This window comes from Ornithorhynchus anatinus, chromosome 10 (assembly GCF_004115215.2).
Source record: "Ornithorhynchus anatinus isolate Pmale09 chromosome 10, mOrnAna1.pri.v4, whole genome shotgun sequence".
NCBI lineage: Eukaryota > Metazoa > Chordata > Mammalia > Monotremata > Ornithorhynchidae > Ornithorhynchus > Ornithorhynchus anatinus.
Window position 1 is genome coordinate 10548911 of NC_041737.1, and position 24110 is coordinate 10573020.

At 50.3% G+C, this 24110-nt stretch overlaps 1 protein-coding gene across 5 annotated transcripts in view; it reads right to left on the reverse strand.

Moving 5' to 3' along the window:
- SEPTIN11 (septin 11) overlaps positions 1 to 23713 on the reverse strand; it is a 63285-nt gene extending 39572 nt beyond the window's left edge. For all 5 annotated transcript variants that reach the window (XM_029073658.2, XM_029073656.2, XM_029073660.2 and 2 more), the window contains exon 1: positions 23623 to 23713. In XM_029073658.2, the coding sequence (XP_028929491.1) occupies positions 23623 to 23649 (27 nt within the window). In that variant the 5' untranslated portion in view covers positions 23650 to 23713. The remainder of the gene's footprint in view (positions 1 to 23622) is intronic.
- Between the last annotated feature and the right edge of the window lie 397 nt (positions 23714 to 24110).

Here is a 24110-nt window from a genome sequence, read left to right on the forward strand (position 1 = left end):
TGGGGCAGGATTTCAGGTGTCCCGTTCTGAGCATGCAGGTCGGCCTGTGGTCCCCGACCAAGGCCCTGGAGCTATGTTGGCCAGGGTGGAGCTATGTTGGCCAGGGCTTGGGATTCACATCTGCCACCGGGAGGTGGAGGATGAGGGAGTGGCATCAGCAGGGCCCTGGGCTCTCACCCCAGCAGGGAACACAGAGAAGCAGCACGGTCTAGTAGGTAGAGCAAGGGCCTGGGAGGGACCTAGGTTCCAGTCCCTGCTCCGCCACTTGTCTGCTTGGTGACCTTGGGTGACCTGCTGGGTCACTTAAATTCTCTTTGCCTCAATCACCTCATCTATAAAATGGGGATTAGGACTGAGATACTCATGTGTAACACAGACTGTATCCAACCAGATTATGTTGTATCTACCTTGGTGCTCAGAACAGTGCCTGGCACATTCATTCAATAGTATTTATTGAATGCTTACTATGTGCAGAGCACTGTGCTAAGCGCTTGGAATGTACAAGTCGGCAACAGATAGAGACAGTCCCTGCCCTTTGACGGGCTTACAGTCTAATTGGAACATATTAAGTGCTTAGCGAATACCATTTAAAAAAAAAAAGAGAAATGATCACAGACCTACATGGAGATCTCCCATGCTAGTAGAGCCTCTTCCTGCACATGGCAGTCCCTCCTGCCCTGATTCAGAAGCGAATGCCCAGCCTAGGAGAACGGCAAATATTCTACTCCAGACCACGAGTCGCCATCCATGTCTGCCCGTCTACCCCTCTGAGGGGGAGGCAGCTGGGCAGTGGCACCTGGGAGGCTCACTGGCACCCAAAGAAGCAGCATGACATAGTGAATGGACAAGGGCTGGGAGTCAGAAGGACCTGGAAGGTCCTCCCTCCTATTTAGACTGCAAGTCCCATGTGGGTCAGGGACTGTGCCCAACCTGATTAGCTTGTATCTACCCCAGCGCTTAGAACAGTGCTCAGCACATAGTAACCGCTTAACGAATGCCATCATTATTATTATAATTATTATAGGAGGCAGACAGGCTGAGAGGAATGGCGCAGGCCGGGGGAGACCAGCTGTTGTTGCCCTGTAATAATAATTAATAACTGTGGTATTTGTTAAGCGCTTTCTATGTGTCAGGCACTGTACTAAGAACTGAAGTGGATACAAGGTAAGTGGGATGGACACAGTCCCTGTTCCACACGGGGCTCACAACCTTAATCCCCATTTTATAGATGGGGTAACTGAGGCACAGAGAAGTGAAGTAACTTGCCCAAGGTCACAGGCAAGTGGCGGAGCCGGGATTAGATTCCAAGTCCTCTGACTCCCAAACCTGTGCTCTTGCCACTAATAATAATAATAATGTTGGTATTTGTTAAGCGCTTACTATGTGCCGAGCACTGTTCTAAGCGCTGGGGTAGACATAGGGGAATCAGGTTGTCCCATGTGGGGCTCACAGTCTTAATCCCCATTTTACAGATGAGGGAACTGAGGCACAGAGAAGTTAAGTGACTTTGCCCACAGTCACACAGCCGACAAGTGGCAGAGCTGGGATTCGAACTCATGAGCCCTGACTCCAAAGCCCGTGCTCTTTCCACTGAGCCACGCTACTTCTGCATCAATAAATATTCATGCTTTGACTGCTGCTCCCAGGCTCAGGACCTGGGATCTTCCTTATGAAACCTTCCTTATGTCCCCACAGGGGGTTGGGCGCAGAGGGGAGCCCTCAGGGGGCTGCAGATCCAAGGCAGCTGATTGCCAAATCAAATCCTCCATACCTGTTTCCGAGGAGCAGCATGGTCTAGTGGATTGAGAATGGGCCTGGGAGTCAGAAGGACCTGGATTCTAATCCCATTTCTGCCCCATGTCTGCTGTGTGACCTTAGGCTAGTCATTTAACTTCTCTGGGCCTCAGTTACCTCATCTGTAAAAAAAATTGGGGATTAAGACTGTGAACCCCATATGGGACAGGGACTGTGTCCAACTCAAGGATCCTGTTTCTACCCCAGGATCCTGTTTCTACCCCAGCTCTTAGAACAACGCTTGACTCATAGTAAGTGCTCAACAAACACCATCATTATTGTTATTATTAGCTCTTGGAGCTTGGGGCACCCAGAGACAAATTTACCAGTCACAGGAGACCACAGAAAACTCCCCATTTCCAACCTAGGTGTCTTTCGGCCTGGATATAAGGGCTCTGGTATGTAAACTCTCCTAGATGACTTCCTTTACAACCCCTCCTGTTCTACAGATAAAACCCGCTGATTCAATTTCCAAGCAAGTTTTCATTTGAGGAGAACTCCTGACCTTACTGAAAATGTCAGGGATTTATGCAAACTTTAAGTGCTCACATCCATCCAACACTTTATGTGCTTTCTGTTTTTGGACAAGTCATCAGTCAAGGTTTTTGCCCTGACCCTGCTTTTTGAAGCCGGGGTTATCAAATATTAACAGAGAGATGACAACTGAGAAGAGGTCAGAAAAAATGCAAAGCTCATTTTGTCACGCGTGTGGCAGTGGTGGGGTTTCCTGCCCCGCTCTCTATCTGCCAGTATATTCCCAAGCGCTTAGTACAGCTCTGCACACAGTAAGCCCTCAATAAATGAATGAATGAATAAACTGAATGAATGATTGCTCTAGTCAGCTCTATGCATGGACTGGCACCCACCTCCCACCATGGGCCAGGTGGTCCCTGGGCTACCAGGGTCAAGCTGGGACTGGCATATTTTTTTTTTAAATGGTATTTTAAGTGCTGTGTATCAAGCACTGTTCCTAAATCCTGGTGAAGATACAAGCTAATCCGTTTGGACACAGTCCCTGTGCCCCATGGGGCTCACACTCTTAATCTCCATTTTAGAGATGGGGAAACCGAGGGAGACAGGAGTAAAGTGACTCATCCAAGGTCACCCAGTGGACAAGTGGAGGGGCTGAGATTAGAACCCAGGTCCTTCTGACTCCCAAGCAGTGGATCTTTCCATTAGGCCACACTGCTTCCCCCCGGGGAAGGCTGTACAGCTCTGAGGAGTCTCAGATGGCCCCGGGGCCAGCTCCAGATGGCAAGCTTAGATGTGAAGCCAGAGGGGGGAGGGGCTGAAATCTTAGCAGCCCCCAGACCAACCTGGCAACAATGACCACATTTACAGGGATGGGGAGGGGGGTGCAATGGCTGTGGGGCAGAGGTTAGTCAGGGGTCTCCCAGGGATGGTGGAAAGGACTTCCAAATTGGGTGGGGTGAATTTCTCCCTGTCTCAGGGCGGTGAAAACGCCTACAGATCTGGGGACCAGACAAGCTACACTCCAAGTTCTTCAGGACGGCATAGGGGGAAGCGGGGGAAGAGAGGAAGCATCTCCCAACACAGCCCATTTTGCCACATTCCCCCACTCGGGCCTACAGCCCAGGCTTCCAGCAGGGCCGCGGCAGCTGGTTCAGATAAGGTTTCGCTGGCAGAGGCTCTGCCTGCAGAGGTGGGACGCGCTCATGGTTTGGGCCCAGACTCAGAAATCTGAGACAGACCGAGAGGCTCCGAACATATCGGTGACACGGCCCCCCAACCCCCCGCTCCCCAACACCGGCAGAGCGCTTCGACCGTCTGGTCCCGCAGAGCGGTGATCTTCCGGGGGAGGATCCCGGGAGCAGGAACTGGGTCTCCAAGCGCTCAATAGGCTGGGTGGTGGGGGTGGAGGCGGCGGGATGGGGGCCAGTGGTCTGGACTCCCAGCGCCCCCCCTTGCGATAGGTTCTCGCTCTCTCCCCCCACCCACAGAGGCCTGCTGCCATGACTCTCGGCTGGGACTCGGCCGGCGCAGAGCCGCACCAGCTGCTCAGCATCGGAGTCCTCCAGACACACAATTCTCTCTTGGGGGAGGAGGACCAGGGGAAGGAAGGGGTGGGGGGAAAGGAGGACAAGGAATGTGGCCCAACAGAGCAGTGGGGGGTGGTCACAGGCTGGAAGGGTTTGAGACGGCCAGCTGTTCCAGATCATTCCTTCGTCTTTATTGAGCACTTACTGAGTGCACTTGGGAGAGTACACTACAACAATAAACAGGCATAGTCCCGACCCACAAGGAGCTTATAGTCTAGCGTGGGGTGAGACAGACAATAAATTACAGATATGTATATAAGTGCTGTGGGGCTGGGAAGGTGGAGAGAACAAAGGGAGCAAGTCTTGGTGACACAGAAGGGAGTGGGAGAAGAGGAAAGGGGGGTGCTTAGTCAGGGAAGGCCTTCTGGAAGAGATGTACCTTCAAAAAGGCTTTGAAGGTGGGGAGAGTAATTGTCTGTCCGAGATGAGGAGGGAACTTGTTCCAGGCCAGAGCGAGAGGTGCAAGACCCATGGTGGGGAGCACAGAGAGCTGGGCCTAGAAGCAACAGGGCTTAGTGGTTAGAGTTTGGGGCTGGCAATCAAAGGGACCTGGGTTCTAATCCTGGCTCTGCCATGTTTCTGCTGTGTGACCTCAGGTAAGTCACCTTACTTCTCTGGACCATAGTTACCTCATCTGTAAAATGGGGATTAGGAATATGAGCCCAATGGGGAACAGGGACTGTGTCCAACCTGATTAACTTCTATGTACCCCAGCATTTATAACAGTGCTTGGCACATAGTAAGCGCTTAACAAGTACCATAATTATTATTATTAGAAGCCCTGGTTGGCCGATGAAGTCCCGTCTAGGAGTGGTCAACCCGGCCCTGGTGGGGCCTGGGCCTGCCATGCATGGCTTAGTGAATAGAGCAGAGGCCTGAGAGTCAGAAGGACCTGGGTTCTAATCTCAGCTCCGCCATTTGTCTGCTGTGTAATCTTGGGGAAGTCCCTTCACTTCTCTGGGCCTGTTCCCTCATCTGTAAAATGGGGATTAAGAGTGTGAGCCTAATGGGAGACGGGGACTGCGTCCAACTGATTTGCTTATAACCACCCCAGTGTTTAGGACAGTGCCCGGTACATAGCAAGCGCTTAACAAATACCACCACCATTATGATGCTAGGGAGGGAAGGCCAAGCTCGGGGATGCATGCAGAAGAGCAGTGCCTGGACATCCCCCCTCCAGACACCCAGCGTCCTTTGCACTCCTGGCCGCACCCTTAAGAGGTTGAGGGCCAGAAGAGTATCCTCTAAGCCAGATCCCTCAGGCTCCAAGTCAGCAGAACATTCTGAGAAAGAAACCTTCAAGCGAAAGCAAAACACAAAAATACCCCACCAAGGGACCATCCCATCAGCCACCCACTACCACTGGTTTCATCTGCTTATTCATTTCAACATCGTCGGTATCTACTGAGCGCTGACTGGGTGCAGGGCAGTGTACTGGGTGCGTCGAGGCTGACAACACAACTGTAAACACCTCCAGGAATAATAATTATGGTACTTAAGTGTCTAATATGTGCCAAACACTGTTCTAAGCCCTGCAGTAAATAAAGTTAATCAGATTGGACACAGTTCCTGTCCTATGTGAGGCTCACACTTAATCCCCATTTCACAGACAAGGTAACTGAGGCCCCAGAGAAGTTAAGTGGCTTACCCAAGGTCACATAGCAGATGTGTGGCAGAGCTGGGATTACAACCCAGGTCCTTCTGACTCCCAGGCCCATGCTCTATCCACAAAGTCATGCTGCTTCTAGACTGTAAGCTCCTTGTGGGTAAGGATAACCTACCAACTTCGTTGTATTGAACTTTCCCCAAGCACTTAGCACAGTGCTTAAACACAGTAAAATGCTCAATAATTACCATCCGTTGACTGACTGAAGTAAGAGACAAGGCTCCTGCCTGTGAGAGGCATCTACTATCTAGTTTTTATTGATTTCTTCACTCAATATCTATTTTCTCCCAGTCATCCCAAGCATTTACTGAGTGCCTACTGGGAGTTGAGAACTGTACTGAGCGCATGATTGAGACAAGTACAAAACATGATTCCTGCCCTGGGGGAGGGATGTAAGGGAGTTTAATAGGGTCAGGTTAAAGTTGCCCTGGCACTTGGATTTGCATCCTTCATTCATCCTACCTTCAGACCCAGGGCACTTATCTACATATCCTTAATTTATTTAAATGTCTGTCTCTCCTTCCAGATTGTAAGCTCGTTGTGGGCAGGGAATGCGTCTATCCATTCTTTTACATGTACTCTCCCAAGTGCTTAGTTCAATGTTCTGCACAGAGTAAGCACTCAAATATGATTGACTGATTAACTATTCTCCTCTCGGGCAACAATCTCATCTGTTACATTGTCTCCCAAGTGCTTAGTACAGTACCCTGCACACAGTCAGTACTCAGATAATAATGACAGTATTTGTAATTGATCATCCCCATTCTGTAAAATCACTCTAGATTGTAAACTCAGTGTGATCAGGACACACCTCCAGCAACTCCTACTCTCATTCATTCATTCAATAGTATTTACTGAGTGCTTACTGTGTGCAGAGCACTGCACTAAGCACTTGCAAGGTACAATACTCTCCCAAATGCTTAATACAGTGCTCTGCACACAGTAAGCACTCAATAAATTGGATTTAATGATTGATTCTGTATTCTCCCCAAGGGTCTAGATTACAAGCACTCAATCCTCCCTGTGGAGCAACAATTCTGGTGGCCATATCAAGCTACTTCCACCTCCAGACTAATGGGAGAGCTATAGACATAGATGACTAATATGCCATAAATAAAACGAAAAAAAATTGACATTAAAAGTGGGCCCACATGAAAAGAGAGAGAATTCATCCTTGAGTCCTGAGGAAGCTGAGGAAGAAGGGTGTGGGGCAGCCATGACCAGACTTACCAGCTGGATCATCTTGGGAGAATCACTTCACTTTACGAGGCCTCAGGTTCTTCATCTGTAAAATGGGGATTAAATCCCTGTTCTGTTTTCTTCCTTAGATGATAAGCCCCATGTGGGTTGCACACAGAAGCAGCATGGCTTAGTTGGAAAGAGCATGGGTCTGGGGGTCAGAGGACCAGGGTTCTAATTCTGGCTCCACTGCTTACTTGATATGACCTTGGGCAAATCACTTCACTGTGCCTCAGTTTCCTTAACTGTAAAATAGGGATTCAATACATGGTCTCCTTCCTACTTAGACTGTGTGCCCAGAGCCCAATTTGGAACAGGGACTGGGTCCAACCTGATTTACCACCCCAGCACTTAGAACAATGTTTAACACAAAGTAAACAAATACCAAATTATCTTATATATACACTCTGGTGCTTAGCACATAGTAAGTGTGTAACGAATAGTACTATTTTATTACTATTATTGTGATAATGATAGAAATTTCAGATGTCTAATGACCACTGCATTGAATGGCAGCATAGGCCCAAAAGATCAGAAGTCTCCTTTGTAGCTATTTCACTGAGGGCAGAGAAGGAGGTTAAAGGGTTTCCAATCGTGGCGGGAAGATGGTCAAGGCTGCGTTCCCACTGATGCGGAAAGGAAGAGGAAAGGCAGCCAACTTAGACGGGCCTGGGTTCGAACACGTGACTGAAGGGCTCGATCCTGAGGAATGAAAGATCTAGATTCCAATCTGACACTGTGGTTTGCAGTGGCTTCAAACTGCAACTATCTTCTCTTACTGCTTCCTCCTCCAGCCCCTCATCATCCTTTGGGGGGGAGGAGGAGAGGAGAGGGAAGGGAGAGAGAGAGAGAGAGAGAGAGAGAGAGAGAGAGAGAGAGAGAGAGAGAGAGAGAGAGATTGACTCAGGGACAGCCATGGGAGGATTGGTTTTCAGTTTGCACTGGCTCTCAGCTTAATGACTCCCAAGACCCAGCTGCAGTGTTAAAGAAAATGATAACAGAAACAACCCCAACTTCTCCAAATGAAGTTAAAGGGCTGTAGGCAGGGCTACCAAGGTCTCCAAAGGTCACCTCAGGGTCTTCCTGCCTCTAGCTGAATATCAAAGCTACTTCAAAAACATTTGCAGGGACAGAGAATTCCTGGCTTCCCCATGTCATCTGGTCCCGGAATTTAATGACCTCTTACATCTCTGTGAGAGATGTTTCTCAAAGGCTCTAGGGGGAAATGGGTGGGGTGGGGAAGGAGAAGGAGGAGGTTGATTCACTTTCTTCTCTAAACATATTTACAGACACATTATAAATGACCTTTTGTGAGCCTCTCCATCTAGTAATCAACACCAGGGTGGACAATCTGTCACCGGCCACTCAGCCACCTACTACTCTGCTATACCCTCAAGCCTGGGCTTCACCGTACCTTCAAGCCTTTAGTTCACATCATCAGGCCCTGAACAACGACCCCCATGGTCAGCCCTTGCCCCAAAGCTTTATCTTCAACAGTGGCACCAGGATGCTTAAAAGGCGGATGCACATCCTCACAGCTGGGGACGGACATTCCAACACTCCCAACTCTCCCCTCTCCATCCCTCGCATTCCCTCTAGGAATGATTTTGCTTTCCTCGATTCTTGTTTCGCCAGTGTTTGCTTCGCGGCCCCCAAGTGAGCTCTCTCAAACCCCACCAGCCGGGAGGCGGGGGGCACCAGGACCAGGGAAGCCAGTCCCTGCCATGATGCTTTTGCAGTTCCATCATCCCACCCCAGGTCGCCTTCCCCTCTCCCCAGTCTTGGCGTGGGAGCAGGCCCCAGTCCCCTTGACCACAGTTTACAGAGAGCCAGGACCCGACAAAGATGCCGTGGAGCATGACAGATCCTGAAAGCGGGGAAACAATCTCTCTGGGGCTGCACCCGACCTATTCCTTTCTGTCCCACTGAATGGAGCAGACTCAATAGCCCCTGAGAGGTTGGGGTTTTCTATGTGCACTAGGCTTTTTGTTTTGAGCCAGGCACCGTCCTTCTAAGAAGTGGCTCATTATTCTACAGAAAGCCTCGGCTGTCCGTGAAGTTGATGGGACTCCTCGTGAGGTCTAATGCGCCAATGGGACGCATTTATCAGCAGCATCCACACTAAGGCTCCGCCCTGCCTCTTGGGCCAAGTGGTCGCTCGGATTCTTTCTCTAATGAACAGGAATCTGGAAATAAAAACCCGAGTGTGGCTAATTGGGAAGGCTGAATGTTTCCTCTGGGAGCTGGACCGGAGGCAGCCAATTTGGCCCCATCAGGACTCACGAGTGAACCACTGACCCGGCCTGATCTGCACTGTGGCTTTTTCATCCAACCTCACGCCAAACCTGCAGGTTTGGAATGCAACCGGTGGGGTGGAAACACAGTGTGCAGATCAGGCACAGTCCCTGTCCTATTTGAGGCTCACAATCTAAGTGGGAAGGAAAACGGGTATTTCATGGCCATTTTACAGATGCGGAAACTGAGACCCAGACAAATTTAGTGATGTCCCCCAAAACACACAGTGGGTTTAGTGGCAGAACTGTAATTAGAATCCAGGTCCCCTGACCCCCAGGCCTGTGTCCTTTCCACTAGGCACGGTCTGCCCTCCTCAGGCCGCTCAAACAAAAGGAAATCCCACAAGCCTGTTTCAGAGCTGCAAACTTGAGAGGATCTGCCTGAATTCCCTCCCCTGTGAAAAAGCCACTCTCAAAGCCAGGATATTGAAGGATTCCCCCCCAGCCTGTCAGCCCTCTGGAAAGACAGTGATAATGTGGGAAAATTAAGGAACTGGAACCCCACTTTTCTTTCAAACCAGCTTCTTGGACCTACGTGCAGGCCAACTGTGGACCTTTAGAATCAGGCTTACAGAGAGCAAGAGTCCTGAACTCAAACAACTGATGGATCCGTAATTATTGATGTCTGCCTCCTTGCTAAACGGTAAGCTCGTTATGGGCAGGGAACTTATCTAACAACTCTGTTATACTGTACTCTCTCAAGCACTTAAAAGAGTGCTTGGAGCACAGTAAGTCCTCAGTGATTGATTGATTGACTGATGGAGGGTAGGCGCAGTATCATGGATGGCCCTATTTGCAGTCGACTCAACATTCCTGCGGGGCAGAACCAAACCACTTCATTCTCTCCTGCAAATCAGTCAAAAGAGTCAGATTTTCCAAGGCCCAGGAAATTCTCTGATCCTTGCTGAGATGCTCTGTTCCAAATGCTCACCAATTCAGGGGGCATACTGGGAAGTTTGGGGTAGAATGACAAAAAGTTTGATGGATTCTTTTATTCATTCATTCAATTGTATTTATTAAGTGCAAAACACTGTACTAAGTGCTTGAGAAAGTACAGTACAACAATAAACTGACATTGGTTGCACATAACAAGCTCACAGTTTAGAGTCAGGGAGATAGAGATCAACTTTACTGTGGCCTCAGAAATGCAGAAAGACTTGCTTGGTCTGTTCAGGCATTTCCAAAAGTAAGTCAGTTTGGGTACAATCAATCAGTGGCTTTTATTGAGTGTTTAGGGGGCGCAGAACACTGTACCAAGCACTTGGAAGGGTATGATAGAACAGAAGGACATTAACCCTGTCCTCAAGTACCTTTAGTGTCTAGCGGGGAAGAAAGACATTAAAATAAATTATAGGTAGGGGAAGCAACAGAGTATAAAAGAATATGTACATTAAAGATAGGGGATGGGGTGAGTATCCAAGGGTTTGGAACAGGCCCAAATGCATCAGTAACAGAGAAGGTAGGGAAAGTAGGGTGGAGAGACAGAGAGATTCATAGGGCAGCCTTCTTGGAGGAGGTGTGATTTTCATAGGGCTTTGAGTAGCCCTATGGACTTAGACCTATACCCCTTGAGCACTTAATATTCATCCGTCTTCCAACCCCACAGGATTTATGGACATTCTACACCCCGACAATTCCTCTACCTATAATTTATTTTAATATCTATCTCCCCCTCTGATCTGTAAGCTCCCGTGGGGCAAGGATCATGTCTACCTACAGTGCTGTTCTCTCCCAAGCACTTAGTACAGTGTTCTGCACTCAGTAAGCACTTAACTGCCACTGAGTCTTTTAGACAGCACTCCTCCTCTAGACCGTGAGCTTCTTGTGGGCAGGGAACGTTTCTACCAACTCTATTATATCATACTCTCCCAAGCACTTAGTGCCATAAGTGCTCAATAGATACCACTGATGGATGTATTGATCAGTTCTTCTAGGATTGGCAGAAAGAGAGAGAAAGCATCTTTTCCGGCCACCATTGAATTTGGATTCTGTCGCCTGTGGGAGGGAACACAATTTCCCATAGTAGCGTTTGGATGTGACGATCCAGACACAGTTTACCTAGCTGCCTGGTCTCCTGAACCCAGTGGCGAGAGTTGGGCTTCACTTCACATGCACTTTCCCCTTTTGTGCCTCAATGTGGCACATTGACAAAGGGATCCAAAGTCAAAAGATTGATATTGTTCAGGAAGACAGGCCCTGGACAAGAGGGGAAGGCTCTCTCCCAGCCGAACCCAGAACCCCCGTGGTCTCCGTCCCTCCTCCTGGGGCGACCCTCAGAGGGAGGATGCCCCAACCAGGCCTGCTTCATCCAAGAACCAAAGCAATGCAAGAAGACTGTGCCTTGCACTCGGGCACAATCTCTCTCCCTGTGAGCTTACTCATGTTGGCTGGAGAGCAGGAATGGAGGCAATGTGGGGCTTGGGCGGACCCTGGCTCCAGCCTCAGCAGCAGATGAGCTTGATAGGCCAAGAACAACCCACTGGAAGGAAGTCGCCTTTTTTTTTTTATGGTATTTGTTAAGTGCTTATTATTTGTCAAGCAGTGTGCTAAGCGCTGGAGGATGTACGAGTTTATCAGGCTGGACACACATGGAGTTAATGTCGCTGTTTAACATTAGCACCTGAGGCCTCGGGGAACAGGGCATTTCATCCCAACACTCTTTCCTCTTTCTCGGAAGGGAAGGTGGAAGGTGAGCCATTCCAAGTCCCACGGCTCATTTCCCCATGTAACCGAGGCCCTGCAGGTAACCCTCACTCATTCATTCATATTACTATCTGTCTCCCCAACTAGGCTGTAAGCTGGTTATATGCCTGCCAATTCTGTTGAATTGTACTCACCCTCGTGCCTAGTACAGTCCCCTGCATGTAATAACTGCTCAATAATAACAATTATAATTGTGGTATTTGTTAAGAGCTTACTATGTGCCAAACACTGTTTTAAGCATGGGAAGATACAAGCTAGTCACTTTGGACACAATCCTACATGAGGCTCACCATAATAATAGTAATAATAATTGTGGCATTTGTTAAGCACTCAGTCTATGCTGGGCAATGAACTAAGCGCCGGGGTGGACACCAGCAAATCGGGCTGGACACAATCCCTGTCCCACACGGGGCTCACAGTCTTATTCCCCATTTTGCAGATGAGGTAACTGAGGCAAAGAGAAGTGACTTGCCCAAGGTCACACAGCAGACAAGTGGCGGAGCCAGGATTAGAACATTCCTGCTCAACTCCCTGCCAGAGGCACGATGGCCATCCAGACCATGTGGTGAGGTGGCCATTTCTTCATTCCAGGAAACAAGAGCCGAATTTGTTCTTGCAATCCAACTGCATGTCCAAACGGGTTCATCCTAAACCGGAATCCTGTCTGTCTCAGGCCACATATAGAGGGAAACTGACCCTCTTTCGCACCTGCTTAGTTTCAGATTGAAGGCCAAAATTACTAGCTGCACTTCTCCCTCTCTCCTCCCCTGCCCCTGGCCAGCAGAACTTTGACACTAGTGACCCAAGCATCAATAATGAACCGGAGTCAGTGGGTAATGCACTGACAATTGCGTGTGAAACAGCATACAACTGGCAGTCAGAAGACCTAACAATCGATCAGTGCTATTTATAGAGCGCTTACTATGTGCAGAGCACTTAACTAAAGACTTAGGAGACTACGACAGAAATGGTAGCTATGACCCCTGCCCTCAAAGAATTTACAATCTAACGGGGGAGATGGGCACAAAAAGAAATTCCAGGTAAGGGAAAGCATTATTATGACTGCAGTTACTACTCCAGGGCTTTCTGGAACTCTCTTTTCTTGGTGATTTCCCCCCAACAGAAGGGCAGTTCTGGAAAAATAAAATCTGAGGGGGAAATCCCCAAGAAGCAATTTTCACCGCCCAAAATAGCCCCGGAAACTCCCCTTCCCCCACATCCCCTGCCTGAATTCACCACATCTGGGATGAGAAAGAGCACGTAGCCACCCTCCCTCCCCCTCCAGCCCCCGTTCCCAGAGCAGTGGAGGCTCTGACAGCCTCCCAGGACTCTGCTGGGATTCAATAAAGGCTGAACAATGAACGGTGGCAGTGTCACCGACTCTCTTTAATTATACATGGACCTAGCCCTCGCCACACTAGAGCCAGGAAAGCCCAGCCCAGTCTGACCCGGCCTGCATTCTGCTTTGGGAACAGTGGGTTGGGGGTGGGGCGGGGATCTTAGTTTGGCGGTGGCTCCTATGGGCTACATTTCTCCTAACCGGCCCCCAGTCTCCGCCTGAACTCCTCTCGCCGCTCCTGCTGGACCGTCCAGACCAGGAGGGCAGAACAGGGCGTGGGAGAAGAGCTGGGCCAGTTATCCCGAAGCATTCCCATCGCTCTGACTGCAGGCCAGGGAGAACTCACAGGAGGCCAGAGGCGTAACTGCTTCCTCCTCCCCTCTGATTTAATTCGAGTCTTCCAGCCTCCCTCTTTCCATTTCAGAGGCTGGAAAACAACTTCCCACCCGCCACTCCTCTTGGATTTAGTAGAGACCAAAAATGAAGCCCCAGGGAGCTCATCTAGGGCCGGTCAGCCGTCTGGCAACCAAACCAACCGAGCGGGAGAAGTTGAGGTAGACAGGAGGCTCCTAGGAAGAAATTGCTGTAGTTTATGCCAGCTTCTTTATCTACAAAGGGCAGTCTCTGTTACTTGATCAGGTCGGCTGCACCCTCGAGAAATCCAGATGGGGGTGGCTGGCCCAAAAGACATTCATTCATTCATTCAATTGTATTTGTCATTCAATTGTATTTGTTGAGCGCTTACTGCACTAAGCCTTTGGGAAAGTACAGTACAGCAATAGAGAGAGACCATCCCTGGCCACAAAGAGCTCCCAGGCTAGATGGCTTGCCCTCCTCAGTGTCTTGCAAGCTAGTTGCCCCTGCCTGGAATTAATTATGGCATGTGTTAAGCACTTTACTATGTGCAAAGCACTGTTCTAAGTGCTGGGGAAGATACAAGGCGATCAGGTTGTCCCACGTGGGGCTCACAGACTTCATCCCCATTTTACAGATGAGATAGCTGAGGCACAGAGAAGTTAAGTGACTTGCCCAAAGTCACACAGCTGGCAAGCGGCTGAACCGGGATTTGAACCCATGACCTGTGACTCCCAAGCCCGTGCTCTTTCCACTGGGCCATGCTGTTTCTCCTCTGGACAGAGGGGGAAGGGGCGAAGTTATATCTTGTAGGTGCTACCACCCCCGACCTTGTTTCTGGGTGATGGCCAGGGCTGCACAGGGCAGTAGGCATGGATGGTGGTAGTGCTGCCTGCTGGGACTTGATGGTTTCAGTGGGCACAGAGGGGCCCTCCCCCTCCCCAAATAACTCATGCATGCCCAGCAGCTCGTGGGCCCAGGCCAGAAGAGGAGGCCTTGAACAGTGCCAGGGAGGGAAGGAGGGAGGAAGGAGAGGGCAGTGGGTAGGGCCCAGCCTAGGTGCCCCCTCCCCCACAGCTTCGCTCTGCCTTTGAGGCAGACTCTGGGCCAGAAGCCAGGGCGGGATAGGGTTCCCCAGTGGAGCTGGGAGGGATCTCCTACCCATTCCCCATGCCGGAGGCCATCTGGTGCTTAGGAGTAGAGGAGGGAAGTGAGGAGGAGTCAGGGAGGCAGATGGAGAGCTCCCTTAAGCCCTCTAATATGCAAAGAATGGAAGAGGGAGTAAGCCTGCAGGGACCGAAGACTGTGAATTGAGTTTCTAAGCACTTTACAAAGAGCTTTGTCCAGTCACTGCATGGAGAGCTGAGAGCTCTTTCTAACCCATCCCACTTTTCGCTCTCGCCTAACTGCATTCATTAGTTCAACGGGCAGAATTCCAACCACAAGCCGCTTTCATGTATGATTTCAAGACACACCTGGCCGGGATCCCAGGCAGGGCAGATAAAGCAGTCTGGCGGGAGACGGACCATCAGAAAAAGCCAGCGTGTGTGAGGAGGCAAGACCGAGGTTTTAAATGGCCACAACTTTCAATTAATCAAAGCGTTTGGGAGAGTACAATATAACAGAGTTGATAGACACATGCCCTGCCCACAAGGAGCTTACAGTCTAGAGGACTGTAACTCTTGCAAGATAACGTCTCTTTCCAAGAAGCGGGGGCTTAACATGGCAACTGTCCCGGATGAGAACCCAGACATTTCCCTGACGAGCTTCCAAATCCCTGCAGTGGAACCAATCTGCCCACTTCCCAAACGAGCAGCATGTCTGGATCCCACAAGAGAGTTAAACTCTGTCCAATGACGATGTGGGATTGGATTCTGAGATAGGTTTTTTTCCCCCTCCCTCCTCCGCCCCCTAAACATACACCAATACTAAGTCATAGAGCTTACTCTCCCACCCTTCGCCACATCTCCAGCCCATCTTCCCCTGGGTTGGAACGACTTCTCCGTCCTCCAGGATTTTTCAAGAACACAAGTTCAGAACTGTGGCCACGGTGGCAAATTGACCATAAATGACCATTCATTTTCTAGAGGGCAAAGTCTTCTTGGTGGACAACCAACCTTAGGAAGCATGAGAATGGAGCAAAACACCCAGAGAACTTTGAGTCCTGGAAGGGTCAAATAAATTTTAATCTGTTTCCTGCATCTACATACTTAAAGCCCTCCCTCAGTCTTTCCGTACATATCAGTGATGCATTTTGTTGCTATTTCCTCACGGCCAATTTTTTTCTACTCCCACTGGACACATGTTCTTCCTAATGCCCCCGCTATTTTGAGATATTGTGTCTGTCTCCACATTAGACTATGAGCTCCTCGTGGCCAAGGAACATGGCTGTTTACTTTCCCCAAGCACTTAGTAGAGTACAAAATGCCCCGTAGAAACTCAGTAATTACCATCACAACAAGAGTAATGCATCACCTAATTGTTATCCAGGTATGTCTTCCCCTTAGACAGTGAACCCTCTGTGGGCCGAGAGACTTCATTCTCATCTCCCCAGCATCTGGTACAGTGCTTTCCAGTCAGTCAATGGTATTTATTGAGTGCTTATTGTGTGCAAAACCCTGTACTAAGCACTTGGGGGAATACACTATAACAATATAACAGACACATACCCTGTTCTGAGAGGTGCTTTGTTTAGGTACCTGCTTCCCCATATTGCAGCATAGATTCTCCCACCCCATTAGACTGTGAACCTCAGGAAAGATGGGGACTGTGTTGAATCTGATTAGCTCGTGGGCACAACTCTGTTATACTGTACTCTCCCAATGCGCTTAGTACAGTGCTCTGCATCCAGTAAGCACTCAATAAATACGATGAAATGATTGATCTTGAACTGAGCTTAGCACAGTGCTTGGCAGACAGGAAGCATTTAAATATCAAAATTATTATTGATGGTTTTGGGCACCTGTAATTTGTTAAATTACAGGGTTCCCTGCCCACAACGAACTTACAGTCTAGACGGGGACAAACTGGTGTCTCTGACAAGGGATTGGCTCAGCAACTTCTTCTAATTCTGCTTTGCTATCTAATGCTCCATCTGAGTTTCCTCCCCCACTGAGATAAGCTTTCAGGATTGATCAATGGTTGGGGCCTTGAAGACAAAGGGCTTTGTGAGACTTGCTGCCACCCAGCAATGTCACTAGGGCACCATTTTCGGAATACAAAGGCCAATTGACTTGCAATCACACTAGTCTAAAGAAGAGAAAGGTGAAAGGTGTACAGAAATAGCAGGATCTCAGAACTACACGGGGGCTGATGTCTTCCCAGAGACAGTCAACTATCTGGTAACTTTTTTTAAAAAAAAAAATGGTATTCAATAAGCACTTACTATGTGCTAGGCATTACAGTAAACACTGGGGGAGATTCGAGACAATCAGGTGGGACACAATTCTTGTCCCACAAAAGGTTCACGGTCAATCCCCATTTCAAAGATGAGGTTAACGGATCACTTGCCTATGATGGTCACATGGTAGACAAGTGGTGGAGCTGGGATCTAGAATTTAATCAGTGTAGACAATCAAGTGGGTTAATTCAGGTGAAGAGAACAGTTTCCCTAACAGTAATATTAGTTCTTGGTGTATTTGGCAACCAATCATATTCATGGAGCACTTACTACATGCAAAGCACTGTAATAATCACCTGGGGGAGTACAATATGAGAGTTGGTAGACCTGTTCCCTACCCACAGGGAGCTTACAATCTATAAGGGGAGGCAGACACTAAAATAAATTACAGACAGGCACTTAAGTGCTGGGAGTGGGGCAAACATCGAGTGCTTAAAGTATCTAAGTGCAAGGATGGAAGATGCTTTGTTTAAGTAACTGCTTTACCATATTGCAGCATATATTCTCCCACCCCTTTAGACTGTCATCCTCAGGAAAGCCAGGGACTGTATCAAATCTGATTAGCTCGTGGGCACAACTCTGTTATACTGTACTCTCCCAATGCGCTTACAGTGCTCTGCACCCAGTAACCACTCAATAATATTATGGAATTATTGATCTTGAACTGAGCTTAGCACAGTGCTTGGCAGACAGTAAGCATTTAAATATCACAATTATTATTATTATTAAGGGTTTGGGGCAGTGAATGCATCTGCTTGTTGTTCTACTGTATTCTCCCAAGCAGCTAGTACAGTGCTCTCCATGCAGTAAGCACTCAATAATTACGACTGAATGAAGAGGATCGCAGTTCTCTGCCTGGGTTCAAACTGAACTCTCCCAAATTTTCCTCTTCTTCAGCAGTCCCAGCCTCCCATGCTTTCTTTGCCCACACTGGACACTCTCTGGCTCAGTGGGTCCTGGCGGGAGTCAAGGAGTCAGGAGTCAAGGTTGAGTCAGGGTCAAAAGGCAGGAGGGCTTCAAGGGGACCAGAACGCTTCTCTCCTCACTCCCAACCTTAGTCCCCTTCTAGACTAGGGCTCTGGGATCAACCCGGCCTGAGTGTACCAACTGGTGGAAGGGGCCTCTTGCGGCTTTGGAAGGAGTGACCAAGCTCCACCAAGAGCTGGGCCAACAGGCCACTAGATGGGATTTTGGACTGTCATGCCCAGAGGGCCCCTGGAGGATATGGTGGGGAATGAGGGCACAGCCAGGTAGGCAGAAGATAGAGAATCCGCCCAAAGGCTGATGGCTTGGATAACGTCCACCAGGCCTCCCTCCATGCCCAGATGCTGAGGGCCCGCTGCAGTCCTGTGCCAATCAGCAAATTGGGGCAGGTGGCTGGGAAAGTCAGGGTGTCTCTCACACAGGCTCTGCCCATCTCTCCTGGCCGACGACTCAGGCGCAGGGGACTGAGAAGCAGCATGGCCTAGTGGATAGAGTGCGGGTCTGGGAGTCGGAAGGACTTAGATTCTAATCCCAGCTCTGCCACTTGTCTGGGCAAGTCACTTGCCATCTCTGTGCCTCACTTCCCTTATCTGTAAAATGGGGATTAAGACTGCGAGCCCCATGTGGGACTTGGACTATAACCAACCTGATGATCTTGTATCTACCCCAGCGCTTAGTACAGTGCCTGGCACATAGTAAGTGCTTAACTACCATAAAAGGGAGTGGGGAGACAGCAAGGCAGCAGCATGGGGAACACAGAGGGCCATGGTATGGCTTTGTCTAAAATGTCAGCTTGATTTTCCCCTCTCACTTCTCCACGTAAGTGGGGCCCCCATGACTGTGAACCCCAAACTGATAGACTCTGAGGCCCATGTGGAACAGAGATTATTTTGTGATTACCCCAACATAGTGCATGGCACATAGTGAGCACTTAAATACCATCATTACTATTATCAGCAATACATGTGGAGCCCAAGGTGGCTCCGGCTACCCTGCTCCAGCAGAGAGCCAGAGGCTCACAAGCCTTCTCCCACCAGGCCCCGGGCTTCTGGTCGGCTACACACACAAGCAATGGTGAAGCCCCTGCCCTAGCTACAGGCCTCAAATCACACACCTTCCATATAGTTGCCTCTCCCCTCCAGTGTGGACAAATGGCTTTTCCCTCATAAAAGGCCCCCCCAGACTCCTTCAGGCGATCCCCAGGACAGTCGCCAAGATAGACACCTCTCTCAGAACTGTTCGACTTGGGAGTAAGGGGAAGGATGGAGGGGGGACAGCCTTATCCCCCCTTCTACACTGTGAGCATGTTGTTGGGTAGGGACTCTCTATTTGCTGCCAAATTGTACTTTCCAAGTGCTTAGTACAGTGCTCTGCACACAGTAAGCGCTCACTAAATACGATTGAATGAATTAATGAATATTGGTATCCCTGAGACATCTAATTTCCCTCTCATCTACCACATTGGGCAACTGGGTGACCAGTCTCTGCTGGGCACTACAGTGTAGCTACTAAGCATGCTCAATGAGGGTAGTACCCTCTCCCTCCCCACTCTTTTGTGGAAAGTTCGGCTCCCCTTCTGTTAACGGGAGAAAAAACAGGCTCCCATTATAGATAGCAAAGACAGGCACATTCCTGTAATTATGACTGTTCACTGGCAAAGAAAGCAACCTTCTCGTATTGATGTTAACATTTTCACCATAACGAACCATGGCATGAGCAGCAGTCTAGGAAATTGGATTTAGCAACACAAGGGAGATGCTGGGTGTGCATCTCCATTCTCTGTAGAAGAGGAAAATCTCCAGCAACTGACATTCCTCTCCCTCCCCCAGCCACTTGAACTAGCAAAAAAGTAACAGTGAGGCCTCAAAAGAAGGGTTTTTTTTTTCACTGCATATTATGTAATCATAAGAACATTTGCAATGTTGCTCTGCAATTTCTATCGGAACAGTAGGATTTACATGTCTTCTCGAGAAGGCTACTTAAAAACTTTGGATACACATAATCAATGGTATTTACTAAGTGCTTTCTGTGCCCAGAGCACTGTACTAAGCTTTTGGGAAAGTGCAATACATAATGCTTTCAGAACACAATCTTTTGTTAAAATCGAGGTCTGGTTTTGCCCTTTCTGGCAGGGTTAGATATATCTTTATTCTGTATTTTTGGGGGGGGGGCAGTGGGCTTTTAATGCAGTCTTCTTGGGGGTTAAACCAACCTATATCAGCGATCAGAGTGGGGATGGCATTTCCTTCCTTCTGTCCATCTATATGGTATTCGCTTTCCTTTTTAACCAAAGCCTGGCACTTTCGTTTTTACCACGGGGTCGCGGGTCACCCCCCCGCCCCCCCTCCCCGCTCTCTCCCCTTACCTGCCCCTTCCCAGGGCCACGGGATTCCTGCTTTCCCGGGGAAGCAGCGGGCTTTTCGATCCAGGGAAAATCCCGTGAACATTTTTTAAGCCAGTCGGTGACTTGCAGGGCCCTGACACTTCCTCCACAAAAAACCGGCAAGGGACCCCCCTTAGCCAAAGCCAGCCTGGACGACTCCCAGCCCAATAAATGTAGGGGGTCCCCACGTGGGCAAAACTAATCCCAGCTCCACTACTTGTCTGTGTGACCTTGGGCAAGTCACTTCACTTCTCTGTGCCTCAGTTCCCTCATCTGTAAAATGGGGTTAAAATTGTGAGCCCTATAATAATAATTATGGTATTTGTTAAGCACTTACTATGTGCCAAACACTGTTCTAAGCAATGGGGGAAATACAAGGTGATCAGGTTGTCCCACGTGGGGCTCACAGTCTTCATCCCCATTTTACAGATGAGGTCACTGAGCCTCAAAGAAGTTAAGTGATTTGACCAAGATTACATAGCAGACAAGTGGCGGAGCTGGGATTAGAACCAGGGCTGTGTCCAACCCGACTATCTTGTAACCACCCGAGCACTTAGAACAGTGCCTGACACATAGTAATACCAAATACCAAAATTATTAAAACATGAATCCCTCTATCTGGCAGCAATTCCGACTCCGAGAACTCTCCGGATTCAGGTCACATCTGGATGGCAGACATGGCACGCCCACCCCTCGATCGATGAACCCGTCCGATTCCCCACAACCCCCCACCTCCGGGGAGGCTGCCGGGGTTCCTTTTCCATTGGCATTCCCGGTTCTCGGGTTCTCGCTAGGCTGGAAATCTCTTCTGCGGTTGCTCTCGGGATTTCTTAAGATGGAGCTTGGAAGGCCGGGAAAGAAGTGGAGGCCGGGAAAGAAGTGGAGGCCAGGAGGGGGTCACGACCCTGGGTGGGTCCGGCCCCAAATCCCCCAAGGTCCCCTCCAGGATCCCCCAAAACTCCCCAGGAGGGACTCACAGGCCTCTTCCGCACGGTAGGACCTGGATCACAGGACCTGACTCTACTCTGGCCACCCCCTCGGACATGTAACCCTCATCGGGGCCCCAGCTAAGGCCTTCCCGGCTTGGGAGCAGGGAGGTCATTCATGCATTCAGTTGTATTTATTGAGAGCTTACTGGGTGCAGAGCACTGTAGTAAGCGCTTGGGAAAGTACAATGCAGCCATAAGGAGAGACCATCCCTGCTCACAACGATCTCACGGTCTAGTGGGGGGAAGGTGGGGAGAGGGAGAGGAGACACATCAATACAAGTAAACACACATCAATAAAAATAAATAAAATCGAACGTGTGTGTGTGTGTGTGTGTGTGTTTTAGGGGCAGGGAGGAAGGGCAAAGGGAGCTAGTCAGGGTGACGCAGAAGTGAGTGGGAGGTAAAATAATTATATTATTATATGTCCTAGGTGCTTATTATGTGCCAAGCACCGTTTGAAGTGCTGGGGTGAATACTAGGTAATCAGGCTGTAATAACAATAATAATAAATGGTATTTATTAAGCGTTTACTATGTGCCAAGCACTGTTCTAAGCGCTGGGATGGTTATGAGGTAATCAGGTTGCAATAATAATAACGGTGTTTGTTAAGCACTTACTATATGTCAAGCACTGTTCTAAGCGCTGGGGTGGATACTTTTAGACTGTGAAGCCTGTTGTTGTGTAAGGATTGTCTCTATCTGTTGCCGAATTGTACATTCCAAGCGCTTAGTACACTGTTCAGCAAACAGTAAGCACTCAATAAATACGATTGAATGAAGGTAATCGGGTTGTCTACGTGGGGCTCACCGTCTTCATCCCCATTTTACAGTGAGGTCACTGAGGCCCAGAGAAGTGAAATGGCTTGGCCTGGATCTCTCAGCAGATAAACGGCGGCGTGAGGATTAGAACCCACGTCCCTTGACTCCCAGGCGCGGGCTCTCGCCACTAAAGGGACGCTGCTTCTCCAGGAGCAGCAGATGCTCGGCTAAAGAGGCCTAATGGACCCCGGAGCAGGAACGTAGAAGGGAGGGGGGTCCCGGGTGGACCCCGTTTTCCCACCCCTGCAGTCAAATGGGGGGTTAAGACTGTGAGCCCCAAGCAGGACAGGGACTGTGTCCAACCTGATTGCCTTGTACCCACCTTAGCGTTTAGTACAGTGCCCGGCATACAGTACTTACTAAATATCAAAATTATTATGAGAAAGACTCCCCCACATCCCCATCGGCCCCCTCCCCACCCTCGGAGCCGGCGGGAATTCCCAACCCGGAGCCCACCGGACAACGCGGGTCCAGGACCGGACAACGCGGGAACGCAAGGAAGCCCTCGCCCCCTCTCTCCCAAACGCCCACTGGGAGACGGATACACTGCTGCGTCCCCGGCGCTTAGAACAGCGCTTAGCACATGATAAGCGCTTAACCAATCCCATCATAACTGTTATCATCAAGTAAGCACCGCACCCCGAACCGTGCGCAGACCGACCGCACCGGGGCTACCAGGGATCACCTCCATCTTCCCCAGATCCGGGAATGGGGCTGTCCTAGACATCCCCAGGGGGGAAAGGGGGGACCTAGAGGGGAGGAGGGCCTAGAGACCCCCCACCCAGAAGGGAAGGAGGCCTAGAAACCCCCCTCCAGGAGGGAAGGGGGCCTAGAGACCTTTCTCAGAGGGAAAGGGGGCCTAGAGACCCCCCTCCAGAAAGGAAGGGGACCTAGAAAACCCTCCCCAGTGGGGAAGGGGACCTAGAAAAGCCTCCCCAGTGGGGAAGGGGACCTAGAAAACCCTCCCCAGTGGGGAAGGGGACCTAGAGACCCCCCTCCAGAAGGGAAGGGGGCCTAGAAAACCCTCCCCAGTAGGGAAGGGGGCCTAGAGACCCCCCTCCAGAAGGGAAGGGGGCCTAGAAAACCCTCCCCAGTAGGGAAGGGGGCCTAGGGACCCCCCTCCAGAAGGGAAGGAGGCCTAGAAAACCCTCCCCAGTGGGGAAGGGGGCCTAGGGACCCCCTTCCAGAAGGGAAGGAGGCCTAAAAAACCCTCCCCAGTGGGGAAGGGGGCCTGGGGACCCCCCTCCAGAAGGGAAGAAGGCCTAGAGCACTCTCCCCAGTGGGGAAGGGGGCCTAGAGACCCCCCTCCAGAAGGGAAGGAGGCCTAAAAAACCCTCCCCAGTGGGGAAGGGGGCCTAAAAAACCCTCCCCAGTGGGGAAGGGGGCCTAGAGACCGCCCACCAGAAGGGAAGGAGGCCTACAGAACCCCCTCCAGAAGGGAAGGGGGCCTAGAAAACCCATCCCAGTGGGGAAGGGGGCCTAGAAGCACCCCCCGCCCCAGGGAGGAAAGGGGACCTAGAAACGCCCCCAGCCACCGGCAGGAAAAAGGGCCTAGAAGCCCGGCGTCCCGGGGAAGGGGTGAGGACGGCGGACACTCACGGCTGGCCTTCCCACGGCCACGGCCATGGCCTCTCTCGGTTGGGGCGGCTGCTCCGCTGGGACACCGGCCACCCGTCTGCTGCTGCCGCTGCTGCTGGTAGTGGTGGGTGGAGGTGGTGGTGGCCACTCCCTCCTTTTGGGCGGGACACATTGTCCCCGCCCCCAAGCCCCCGCTCTCCCGCCCCCCCAGCTCCGTCCTTCATTCATTCTACCGTATTTATTGAGCGTTGACTATGTGCTGAGCACTGGACTAAGCGCTTGGAATGGACAATTCGGCAACAGATAGAGACCATCCCTGCCCAATAACGGGCTCACAGTCTACCCTTGCCCGCAACCCTCTGCCCGCACCCCCAGCCGGGCACCGGCCCAGGGTCCGAGGCTCAGGACCCGCAGACCCGCTGCGAAGCAGCAGCAGCAGCAAGCATGATATTTGCTAAGCGCTTTCCGTGGGCCAAGCACTGCTCTAAGCGCTGCGGTAGATAGGCGGC